Genomic DNA, 13,235 nt, shown 5'->3' on the forward strand with positions numbered 1-13,235 from the left:
TTATCTTTCTTGCAAACATTAGCTCAGCCGGGGAAGAATTGACATTATTATTAGGATTTGGTGTCACCCTGTAAATTGCTAAAAATGTTTGAATACATTGTTCGTCTGTGTCCGTAGTAAGATTTTTCTTAAGTGCCCTTTTAAACGTATCTACAAATTTTTCGGCCAACCCATTCGATCGTGGATGGTACACAGGTGTTGTCATATGTAGAATATTTAGTGAGTCACAGAATTCTTTGAATTCATGAGCAGTAAATGCTGTTCCATTATCGCTCACTAAGGTTTTTGGCACTCCAAAACGGCTAAAAATTTCATTAAGCGCACTCACAGTGTTTTTTGCTGTTGGATGTCTAAACTTAAATATTTCTGGCCATTTTGAAAAAGAATCTACAATAATCAAGTAAAAATAACCATTTATAGGTCCCGCATAATCAATATGCAGACGTGACCAGGGTAGGTCCGTCTTTGGCCATGGCGTCGTTTTTACTGGAGGATCTCGAGCTGCTAATTGACATCCTCTGCATGTCTTGACACATTTTTCAACTTCCTTGTCCATACCAGGCCAGTACACATATCCTCTCATAAGGGATTTCATTCTCGAAATGCCCGGATGACCTGTATGAAATTCCTTCAGAATTTTCCTCTGTAACGTTAGTGGAATTACGATCCTCTCACCATACATGAGCACATCTTCACAGATGGAAAAAGGCGTTGTTTGATCTACCTTTTTATTTTTTTTTATCCATCCCAATTGATTTTTCATTTTCTTAATGAAAATGTCATTTACTGCCTCTTTTTTTATTTTTTCGAAAGTTACCGGAAGTTCACGTATCATATTACACATTGAACTTGTACATTCACTTTCGTCTTTAAGCGCAGCAATTACCGTTTCTTCGAAACTTTCGCTTCTTTTAGGGATCAACCGTGATAATGCATCTGCGTGTCCTAACTTTTTTGAGGATACATGTTCCATCTTAAACTGATAGTTTAAGAGGGTTACAGCCCATCGCTGTAATCGATTCGCAGTATGTGTGGGAATGCCTTTCTTTGATCCAAATATGGTAAGTAGGGGTTTATGGTCGGTTTGCAAAATAAAAGATCGTCCATGGAGAAATCGATTGTACTTTGTAATTCCAAATATTATCGACAGCGCCTCTTTTTCAATTTGGCTGTAATTTTTCTCCGCTGCAACCAACGTTCTTGAAGCATGGGCGATAGCTTTTGTCCTACCATCCTCATACTTGTGAAGTAATACAGCGCCAACACCGTAATCAATGGCGTCCGTTGCTAGTATTAGTTCCTTTTCTGGATTGAAATGTGCCAATGCTAAGTCTGACAGTAGACATCTTTTGATATTTTGGAAAGCAGATTCACATTCCTTATTCCAGTTCCATTTAACACCCTTTTTCAGTAACTCGTTAAGAGGAGCTCTTAAATTATGTATGTTAGGGATGTAAATTGCATAGTATTGAACTAATCCCAAAAACGATTTTAATTTTGTCACTGAATCTGGAGCAGGCATCTTTTCAATTGCTTCAGTCCTTTGTGGATCCGGTCTTCGACCCTCTTTGTCGATTATTTGACCTAGATATTTAATTTTTTTCATAAAAAAATCGCATTTTTCTGGGCTCAATTTAAAACCAAATTCCTGTATTCTTTTGAATACTTCTTTTACATGCTTCTTATGATCTTGCAAATTTTCACTTTTAATTAGGATATCGTCAAGGTAGGCCATTGAAAATTCCAACCCTGCCAGCATCGTGTCCATAATTTGCTGGAAAATAGCAGGAGCAACCTTTAATCCAAAAGGAAGCCTCTTTAGCTTAAAAATGCCCTTATGAGTATTTATGCCTAAGTATTTGGAGCATTCATCGCTGATCTTAATTTGCAAGTAAGCATCTGAGAGGTCTATCTTAGAAAAAATTTTTCCTCCGTTAAGCTTAGAGAACAGATCTTCTGCGGACGGAAGGGGATAATTATGGTCCAATAGACAGTCATTTAAACCCGTTGAAAAATCTCCACAGACCCTTATTCTGTTATTTTTTTTCTTTACATACACGGTTGGACTTGCCCAATCTGTGTGGTTAACTTTTTCAATGACTTCCAGTTGTTGAAGTCTATCCAACTCTTTTTCGATTGCGTCCATCGCTGAAAAAGGCACATTCCTTTTAGGTTTGAATACTGGAGTGGCATTTTTCTTTAATTCAAATTTTGCCTCTGTCTTAATACAGAGTCCTAGTCCTTCGGCAAAAACATTGGGAAATTCAGTTTTCAAATCCTTCAGGAAGTCTTCCCTTTGGTTTGCTTTTTCTGCAGTTAAAACGTTACAAAACGAATTTATGGGTTTCTCCCATAAATTAAACAGGACAATCCAATCTACCCCAAACAGGCATGTATTCTTTCCTGGTACGACGTACACTTTGGATTTATGAGTCTGGTTAGCGAATGTCACTTTGCATTTTAATTCTCCCTTGAACTCTAATCTTTTGCCGCACACACTTCTCGCCGTCTTTCTGGTTTTCGTTAATTCAGGTCGACCTATCCTTTTCCATATATCTTCATTTATAATACTAATATCTGCACCGCTATCCAGAAGCAATGTAACCAGATGTCCATTTATCCGAACATCAACATATTTCCGTCTTTCGCAGCTTTTTTCTTTATTCATGCGAAGCGTATTTACATTATCGGTCCCTTGTCTTTTCTTCTGGGCACAGTATGTTCCCTTGTGACCTCTGAGACCACATTCATAACATATTTTGTTCCTAAACCAGCAGGTCTTATTGTTGTGTCTTAAACTACCACAACATTTACACTTTAGCTTTGGGTCTTTGTATCCTTTAAGGATCCTGTGTTCTTGGAACCTGGACTTTCTTGTGGTCCCTTGCCTTTTTACTTGCTGTACCTTAAAAATATTTTTCTCTTCAATGCGAGTGTTGTCTTTCTTTATGTTAATCAGACGTTGACACTCTTCAGTGACTTTTTGCAATGTTATGTTAGGATCCGCCTCCATAATTGTTAGGATCCGTGAACGTATATCTTTGTCCCTTGGTGCTGTGAGACCTTGTACAAAGATTAAACATTTAAATTGGTCTGCGGAAATTTCATTCAATTTAAATGATTCGCATAAACAGTTCACAGTGCAAGCATATTCTAGATAGTCTTCAGCTTCTGCCTTCTGAATGTTCAAACATTTGTATCTAGAGTGAAATAGGCTATCCCTTTTATCAAATATTTTCGACAAGGTACTAATTGTTTCCTCGAACGAAACCTCCTCCGGTTTTTTTGGTAGCATTAGATTTGCATACTTGGTGTTTTCATCAGTACCCAGTTTTTGTAGTAGCAGGGTAACTTTTTCCTCATCGGTCCAGTCTAAACATCTTTTCGTAAAAATTGTTTCGTATCTTCTGTAGTATGCAGGGAAAGTAACACCAGTATCCGGGGAGTAACGAAATTCCGTTAGTGAATTTGAAATACCCTCGGCAGAAAAATTAGTCTTCTTCCCGGTCGACGTTAGAATTAGCTTTTCTAAATTCTTTTGCTGTGTCGACATTTGTCGTTGTAGTATGTTTGTTTGTTCTTGTTGTGCCTCTAAAGTTTTTTGTGTTCTTTCTTGTTGTTGTTGCAGCTGTTGCTGTAGCTGTTGTTGTTGAATTTGTTGTTGTTGTTGTTGTTGCGCTAAAAATTGTTGAGTCATCTTTGTCTGTTCCTGGATGCTAAGGGCTAGAGCCTTAGTTAACTCTGCTAATTGTTCCATGTTAGCTTCTAGTACAAAAATGTCTTTTCGAATTCTACACAATAATTCCAAAGAAAAATCGTAAATTTACGTATATCGTAAATTAGTAGCAATATGCAGACACAACACGTTTCAACAAAGTTCATCCATAGTAATTCAACAGGCTTTGTAAAATAATTCTTTTTTTTTTTTTTTTTTTTTTTTTCAACAACGTAAGTTCATACACAAAATATTTCTTACTTCCCACGACAAATAGTTCCAATTATTTATATAAAGGCAATAACAAACAATTAATTTTCCAAAAAAAAAAAAAATATATGGCTGCCGTTCCCACGTGGCATAAAATGGTACAATAGTCGTTGTATTTATATTTTTTCTTTCGAAACTCGTAATCCTTTAGTGTAGTTTCGAATTCAACTTGCGACCATTTTTTTTTTTTTTTTTTTTTTTACTTGTCAAAATAAATATAAATTCCACTTTACCTTGAACATGTTTCTATAATTTCTTGTGAGTTCTTTACGAAGAAAAATCCGTACTTTTCGCTACTTTAGGTAGGAAAAATTTTTAAATTCATTGACGCACGTGGTCAAAAATCCTTGTGTAGTTTGTTTTTTTCGTAAAACAAAAAATCCTTGCATTGTACACAGTCCTTGGTACGGTAATTTATCTCTGTTAAGAGAAAGAACATCCTTTCGTCGCCATTGTTATATTCCTAAATACTTAGGAAATAAAGACAAACGTGAGTTACACCGAGTGGTATGTGTAATGGGGTTTATTTATAATACAGAAACGTAAGGCTGCTCGCCTAAGGTAAATAGAAGTACATAGTAACAAGTATGGGGAAGAAAGTCTAGGTAATCAACACGTAAGACTATCCGTCTTACTGCGACTGCTTGTCTGCCGCTGTCTGCCAAACAGTCCAATATATATATACAGTTTGTAACCGGTGTATAGCCAGTTATGTTCCTTCACAACACTTAATAATTTCTGAAAATCATTCAAGAATACATTGGATAATAAATTTCTTAATATCATAAAACTTGTCAACAACATTTTGAAATAATTATTCAAAACACACGTTTAATTAATTTTTGAAGGGTAAGTCTTTAGTTGGTACTCAATAGCATTTTGACCAAATTTTTTTTAATATATTTTCAGTTGATGTTAGTTTGCAAGATTATATTTCACATTATCTGAAACCACAAAGATTAAAAACACCTGGAAACGGTAAGTAAATGTGATTAACCATGTATTTTTTTATATCTGCAAATCAGATTTTTTTTTTTTTTTTTTTTAAGAATGGAGACAAAAAGATGTCCTCTTTATTTATCCATTTATTTATTGCAGACTGTTATCCTCATCTTGATTGTTTCATGACATTTCAACCAACTATTCTTCTGGCCTTCTTCAGGTGGTTAGCAATGGCGCAGTGGATAGAGATGTTGAATCTCTACAGTTTCAGGTGAGAATTGTCTGAAGATAGCAGTTTCAATTCTACACAAAGTCAGCCAGAGACTTAGTTGGCCAATACGCGGTGAGACAACAACAACTATGGAAGGCAGTAATTGCTGAGAATGAAGTTAGGAGATTCGACATTCCTATCCCGTCACTGTTAACCTCCTGACGAAGACCAGAGGAATAGTTGGCCGAAATGTTGTGAAGCAACAACTAAAAGATGAGGATGATAGTCCGCAATAAATAAATGAATAAAAAATACAAATTACTCGTCCCCAAAGAATTCCAATTGTAAAATGTTTTTGATGGGGGTATGAGATGAATGGATTCGCCAATCATTTTTATAACCAACGGCTGTGCTAAACAACCAATGAAAACGTCGCAAAATTATTATAAAAATTGTCGAATTTTGGATTCAATCAGTTCGCCGTTTGCTACGTCACGGACCGCATTTAATTCTTCGCCGCCATCTTGGTTACTGATCTGAACTACGCCACCATCTTGGTTACACATCTGAACTACACCGCCATCTTTGTTCAACACAATATCTCAGAACTTAAGAGGTTAACTACGCCACGAACCGCATTTGATTCTTGGTCGTCATCTTGGTTACTGATCTGAACTACGCCGCCATCTTTGTTCAACACAATGTCTCAAAACTTAACACCAATTAATTAAATAATTTCCTCTTTATTGTTACGCTCCTTCTTGATGGTATGATCGCACAAGTAACAGTGAATGGTTGATCGTTTTAACTTCTCTGTTGTAGAACAGTTATTTCTTTGTGTGTGTGTGTGTGTGTGTGCATCCAATCTGAATGAGGATCATCTAATCTGAGCATGCAAATGATTCTTCATATAAAACCCATTATCAAAACTTGTTACGTTATTATTTCTCCATAAAATTCTGAGTAGCCTAATTGTGGACAATTGTAAGTGTTTGGTTCGTAGAAACATTTCGATAACAAAACAGAATGTTTGAATAACAGAAGAAATGTTATCGAAGTGGATTAATTATTTAAAGATAAAATATTTATGCTAAAACAGATACCAGAAATGTTAATTTGGTGAAAAGGAATTTTACTTTTCATATTGCAATAGCATTTGCACGCTCGATGACATGAATTAATGAAAATTGATACCGAGGTAATTTATTTACAACTGTAGACTTTATTTAAAATGAGTAAAAACATTTATAAATCTTTTATACAGACAGTACCTTTTGGGGGAAAATGTATAAGACCATATTTGTGTATATGCGAGTTTGTTGATTTCTGTGATCATGAGTGGATTGAGATTAACATATTTTTAATATGGTTACAGAGTTTTCAGTGATTGTACCATTCGTTTGTTCATGATTTTTTGTAAGTTTAGCTTACCTCTTTAAGGTTGTATTAGTCACAGTAGTTCTTTCATTACTGAGTCGGTTTGCGTGAGTGCATGAGGCTCGTCCATTAGTGTCGCTTGACATAGCGAAAAGAGAGAGAGCGATAGACAGAAGAGGAATTGATGTCGCCACCTATGGTTTGAAACATGCAACTGCTGGGAATAAGGGGTGATAACCATGTATGTCTCAAACTGAAAGTGTTGTACATTGTGTGCGTGTGTTTACTGCATGCGAAATAAGGTTGGATAGTAATTCTGACAATACATCTCTATAAACGTAAACAGGAATTTAGATAAACAATAAAGATGATTTATTTGTGATGTCAGAAAACCAAAGAAAGAAAGGATTTAGATAGATATAAACGTGGCCAGTGAGGAGAGATCAGTTTCAGTACTCAACACATTAGTAAACGGACAGAGGTTTGGATTTGATGTCCGTGGAATTCAAAAGGGGTGAAATAGCAAAATGTAAACGTCTGAAGCGTGCTCAACTCTGAGAAGGGACCCAGCATGGAATTATTTCCATACTGGGTCTCAAAATATAATCCACATCTTGGCGTTTCCCCTTTTCGAAAGAAAAACATCTTTGAAAAAGGTGTCTTTTACTAATGTTCCCACTGATAATGTTATTCATCTCTTTGTGTCATTTATCATTGTCCATGGTTATTGTATACATTGGCCTTGATAAGTGGTGATGCCTATGTAAAAAAAAAAAAAAAAATACTGTTATAAAAATATCCGCACATGAACACGAGACGAGATCAGTAGATGCTATATGCACATTCTAGAAACTAGACGATCACAAAATGATAAAACACACACACACACACACACACACACACATATCAACACATCACAACATTAAAGAGACTCCAGTTAACAAACTGAAGGAGACTTTAATGAATAAAATTACAAAATATATTTTTCATTAAATAAGCTATTATTATCACTTTCTAAAAATCTACATCTTTGTAATCAAACACATTCCTTGAACTTCTCATACACTCTAAATCCGCCTTCAGCAAAAACCCTTAATATTGAGTGACCTTTGAACTTTCATAAGCGATGATTTCCTTGTAAAAAAAAAAAGCAGTAAATAATGCTTTCGTCATCTAGGCTACACCATGTTTCTTTTTTTTTTTAGTTTTTGGTAAATTGTAGAAGCTTTTGTAATTAGCTAAAGTGATCTAACCATTTTATTCCAGATATGAGGTGCCTTCAATAAGTTTTCAGACATTTTTTGTATGGGCACTTTTATTGATAGTACACACAAAACTCTAATCCCCTTCGAAGTAATCTCCTCCGGTTGCAATGTACTTGTTGTAACATTTCAAAAACTTGTGTAAGGCTTCACAGAAGTCCTCTTGTGTGAGCGTGTCAATGACCCTCATCACATCCTCTTTCATCTCCCCAATTATCTCATAACAACAGCCTCTAAGGTTTTCCTGGAGCTTAGGAAATAACTAAAAGTCACAGGGAGCAAGGTCTGAACTATAAGAAGGATGAGGAACTGTCTAATATCCATCTTGATCAAATAGTCTGTGACAAGGATGGAATTTCCTGGTGGAAATGTCACTAACCCAATTTGAAGACTGCTGGTCTTTTCTGGTGCAATCTCTTCCTGGATTTCCTTAAGACCTCAACATAATATTCCTTGTTGACTGTTTGTCCGGTGGGAACCCAGTGCATGTAGATCATGTACTTTCAAAATAAAGAATCATCAATTGTTTCTGGGTGGATTTGCTCTGTCTGACCTTTTTGGGTCTGAGAGAGCCAGCATGCTTCCACTGGGAACTCTGTCTCTTGCTTCTGTAGATTCAGCTTTCATTGCAGGTCACAAGAACTGCAGCATATGAATTGATCTCCCTGCTGTCATGACAACGTCTTTCTTTCTGATCTATTCTAAGCACTCTTGGGACAAACTTTGCGCAAATCTTCCACAGCTTCAGTTTCTCATGAATAATTGTGTGTACAGTTCCCACACTGACATCTTATTGCCTCTATAGATACACAATGGTCCTTGAAATTCTTTGTTTGGTTACTATATTGTCCAATTTCTACTGTACACTCTTTAACCCTTTTCCTCGAATGGTATCTTGGTCTTGATAAGTGGTGATGCCTATGTAAAAAAAAAAAAAAAATCAACTCCTCTCACACCTCTCATCATCCCTCACAGACCCCCTGCCTTCCTTTAATCTCTTATGCCACTCAAAAACTGATGCTCGATTCATGCAAGATAGTACAAAAGCAGTCTGAAGCATTCCATACATTTGTGTGGCATTTTTTTCCACGTTTAAAACGGAATTTTATTGCATATCGTTCTGAAGTGTTCTCACGTCCAGATTTCATTTTTGAAATTCACCAGCTGTGGCAATCTGGCTTTAGTAGGGTGTATTCCAATTCCTGCTGTAGCTGTTCATTTGAACGAAATCATAAAAATTGGTCAGTCATCTCATAAGATGTATAGCAATAAGATATTGAATTTTCAAGAGTTTACGATAGTTTTAAATGTCTGTACAAAAATATATGTAAAATTATTTAAGGCACCTCATATTTCAATTGTTTGTATTGTGATAACCTTCTAAAACTTCTTTCAATTGTTTGTATTGTGATAACCTTCTTAAACTTCTTTCTGTACATATCATACACAATGCTTCAAGCAAACTACAGAAAATATTTGTTAAAATCAATTGCTGGAAAAAGATTCTTAAACAACGTTGATATAAGTTATCTGCCTTACTTTACCACCTTACAGTAAAAAAATTGGTTAAAATTTATAAAAGACGTTTTTCATTTTTCAGAAACGCTTTATTGGTTTGGCGACAACGATGCGAGTTGGAATGCATTCTTCAATATTTATAAACCTCCTCCTTTTGAATTGCCTGGAATGATTCCAGCATACAGTTTTGGTGCAGCAGGTAAATGCTTGCATGCATCCAATTTAACAAAAGATTTTTTCTTTTCTTTTTTGTTGTTTGTTTTGTTTATTTTTTTAGTTTATTTTGAATCTTTTCTTTGCCTCACATATAAATTCTTTGCTTGTTTAGAAAAAAATGTCCGATTACAAAAGGTTTTTTAAAGTACATTTATTTAGTAATCTCATGAAGAAAAAATTTCATAAAACCAATTGGCTTTGGATTGTTGGACATTGTTGAAATACTGACTTTAAGTACTTTAGACATTTCTCTGGTACAAAGATGGCGTAATAAAAAGAAAAAAGGTCATTTCTCTCCCAATTTTTAGGATTTTTCAATCATGTCCATATGCATTTTCTTTTAATGAATTGATAGGAGCTTTTTCTTCTAATGAGTTAAGGGCAGAATAAATTCATTGATTGATATAATAATTAAATGAATGATTTTGCGCTACAAAAACAGGTGATGTCAAGAATTGTATATGTCGAATATACTTAAAAGAATAAATGGTAAGATGTCAACATCTTGAAATTTGGAATGTAGACTTTTGTCATTTATTTGTTATATAGGATGAAACACTAGTGTATGTAGGTATTTAAATAATTATTATAGTAAATAATTATGTCAGTCCCTTTAAGAACTCAGTTGTTATTGTTGAGCACTCTAAAGTCGAAATGAAATTCGGTCACTTAAGCTTGCATATGGAAATCATGATGTTATAATCATTAGATAACTATGGATGGACGTCTCGACATTTAAAAATGTTTAAATTTCAACAACATTTCTTGCGGTTAAAGTTGGCCGTATGGGTTTGTTCCTTGCCAGGTTCAAATCTCTCAACCGGCAGTAATCATGACACCCTGCACTGATGATTTCGCAAAGGATGAAACACTAGTGTCTGTAGGTATTTACAAAATTATTATAGTAATAATTATAAAAAAAAAAATATATATATATATATATATTTATAGTCAGTTATAAAATATATATGGCGATTAAGCTACACTGAATATTCCGCGTTTAATCCACTCTAGGACTCTTCAGGCTTATGCGCATAAGCCTGAAGAGTCCTAGAGTGGATGAAACGCGGAATATTCTGTGTCGCTTAATCGCCATATATATTTTGAGCACTTTTGAAGTAAATACTTAAAGTTTACGCATAAATTTATACTATATATATTAATTTTATGTGAGTAAATGAAGTAGTTTTATATATATATATATATATATATATATATATATATATATATATATATTGGGTTTTTAGATATGTATGGCTAGGTTTCCTTTCTCTTATCTATTTGCCTTTTTGGTACCAAAGGTACTTAAGCTTTTATGCATTTTTATTCTAATAGCATTTATATGCTAGCTAACATGTCACAGAATAGATTTTGTAATCTTGTTAAAATTACTTACATGTATTATTTTATTGTTTGTTTTTTTTTATTTATATATATATATATATGTAAAATTGACGAATATTGGCTGAAGAGAGCTTGATAAAGATACCTTAAACGGGCCTTATTATCGGGCTTGAAACCGACGGTACCAATGATCTGTCTCAACTAAAAACTTTCTGTACACAAAATATAAATATATATATATATATATATATATATATATATATATATATATATATTAGTATAAATAGTAACCGTATTCTAAATTTTCTTATTGGGGAAGTAGTATTATCCACTGGAGAGCCATATATTTAACAGCTGTCCTGTTTTTAAATCTCAGAAACAGCTACATGGTAAGCAGCTGAGGATCCTCATTTACTATTTAAAAAAATTTTAGGTAAGGTTTTCTTTTTTCCTTATGTAGCTAAATTCTCTTTTATAATTGAAGACTTTTGAGAAGTCGGCTTATGCAAGAGCTAAGTCTATTTCTATTTAACAATTTTAGTTAATGCCTTTTTTTTATCCTGATATAAATGAATTCTCTTTTGTAGTTATAAACTTTTTAGAAGTTGGATTATATAGGTGCTAAGTGTGTAATAAATTAAATTTTTTTTTTTTTTTCTGGGAATTCAAACTACATTCTTAGTATTTTTTTACATTTTTTTTTATTCAAAGCTTCTTTAGACTATATATATATATATATATATATATATATATATATATAAAGAAATTCGATAAGGAAGCTTTTATATATATATATATATATATATATATATATATATATATATATATATATATATATATATAGTGCAAAATTTTGTTGAAAATTCAAAGACTCACGTTTTCTTTTTTTATAACCTTTATTTATTTCCTGGATTTTTCCATTACAGCTGTTTCATTAATGAGTTGGCAATTTTACGATTTATGTTTCCGTAAAAATATCCTGTCCCCACCAACTTCTTCAGATGTTTATCCATTAGATTTTTACAACAAATGGTATATTTTTAACATGCTGATTTCCACAGCCATGCTTCCTCACTTCTTTAAATATATATATATATATATATAAGTAATTCAATAAAAACTCTGTAAATTAAAACTTGCAACCATTTATTATTCGACAATTATATGCAGAATGAGGCAAGATTTCCAAACCAAATTCTCTTAGATCTTCCATCATGATAATGTTGTATGAACACAAGCATTATCATGATGGAAGATTACTTCTTTTTTGTTGATAAAAGAAAGTTGTTTTCTGGTTAACATGGCTGAGAATATTGCAGAAAAAAATATGAATGATGGTTTAATAAACCTGAAAATGAATGAATAAATGTATTTTAAAAAAATTTTTGTAACAATATGCTTGAAGTAAATTAAAATGTCTATTATTGTCGAATAATAATTGTTGTAATTTTGAATTTACAGAGTTTTTGTTGAATTCCTTGTATCAATGCTCTACCTCGAATATTGAGCTTTTTCATCTGGTTAGAATTGTCTTATAAATATTAATATTTATACTCTCTTTACGTTTACAGAATTCAATTAATATTAATGTTTTCAATCAATATTAATAATTTTTCCATACAGTCATTAACCATCAATTTTCCTTTGATATTCCACAAGTTTACTCTCCAGTTCTCATGCTTATGAGGCACAACTCTCTTCAAACTGTACAGTCTTGTCCAATCCTTTACCTTCAAGTCTTTCTTGGTCAGCCAATCTTCATAGAATTCAAGACATCCATGTTTCTGTAATGTTTTATCCAGTAGCTTGATTACTCCACATAATCATGCCAGCTATACTGATTCGTTTTTACAATAACCTGTGTGTTGGTCAAATGTAGTGGTTTTAGTAAATGCACTGACATAAAATGTTGGGTTTGATAAAATTTCATATTGCACATCTATCTGATGATGGGTTTGTTGTTATGGGTAAGAGAGGGCAGGATGGGGACTCAACATGATGCTCCTGGGGCAGCTGCTATGCAACTTACTCCGGATGTCGAGGAGGACAACTTTATGAGGTCAGCAGAAGTAACTTTATTTGAAATTTCCAAAAGAAATTATTCATAAGTCAAAGTGTTTTCTAACTCTCGAATGTGCCCTCTTTTCCTGACTAATCAGAGCCTTTTATGGCCGAATCATTTTCCGGGGAGAGGGGGGGGGGGATATTTGGTTTGTCATGTGGACATTTCTGAAACTGTCGTTACGTTCTTGGAATGGCAACCAACTCCCCAGCTTTTAAACACAATCAAATATTAGACACATCAAGGGGTTGATATGGCATTAGCTATAATCAGCTGGCAAGTATGATCAACATTGAGTCTTTTTTTGCATCATTACGG

At 33.7% G+C, this 13,235-nt stretch overlaps 1 protein-coding gene across 2 annotated transcripts in view; it reads left to right on the top strand.

The window, feature by feature from the left end:
* The window catches only part of LOC145252436 (jmjC domain-containing protein 8-like), a 43,927-nt gene that overhangs the window by 17,374 nt on the left and 13,318 nt on the right, over positions 1 to 13,235 (top strand). For both annotated transcript variants that reach the window (XR_013863598.1, XM_080111834.1), the window contains exons 5-6: positions 4,895 to 4,963; positions 9,378 to 9,494. Coding sequence is in view for 1 of the 2 variants with exons in the window: in XM_080111834.1 (XP_079967960.1) it covers positions 4,895 to 4,963; positions 9,378 to 9,494 (186 nt within the window). In the remaining variant the exon portion in view is untranslated. The remainder of the gene's footprint in view (positions 1 to 4,894; positions 4,964 to 9,377; positions 9,495 to 13,235) is intronic.

The sequence above is a fragment of the Euprymna scolopes genome, chromosome 29 (genome assembly GCF_053919585.1).
Source record: "Euprymna scolopes isolate OS-2025 chromosome 29, ASM5391958v1, whole genome shotgun sequence".
Classification (NCBI taxonomy): domain Eukaryota; kingdom Metazoa; phylum Mollusca; class Cephalopoda; order Sepiida; family Sepiolidae; genus Euprymna; species Euprymna scolopes.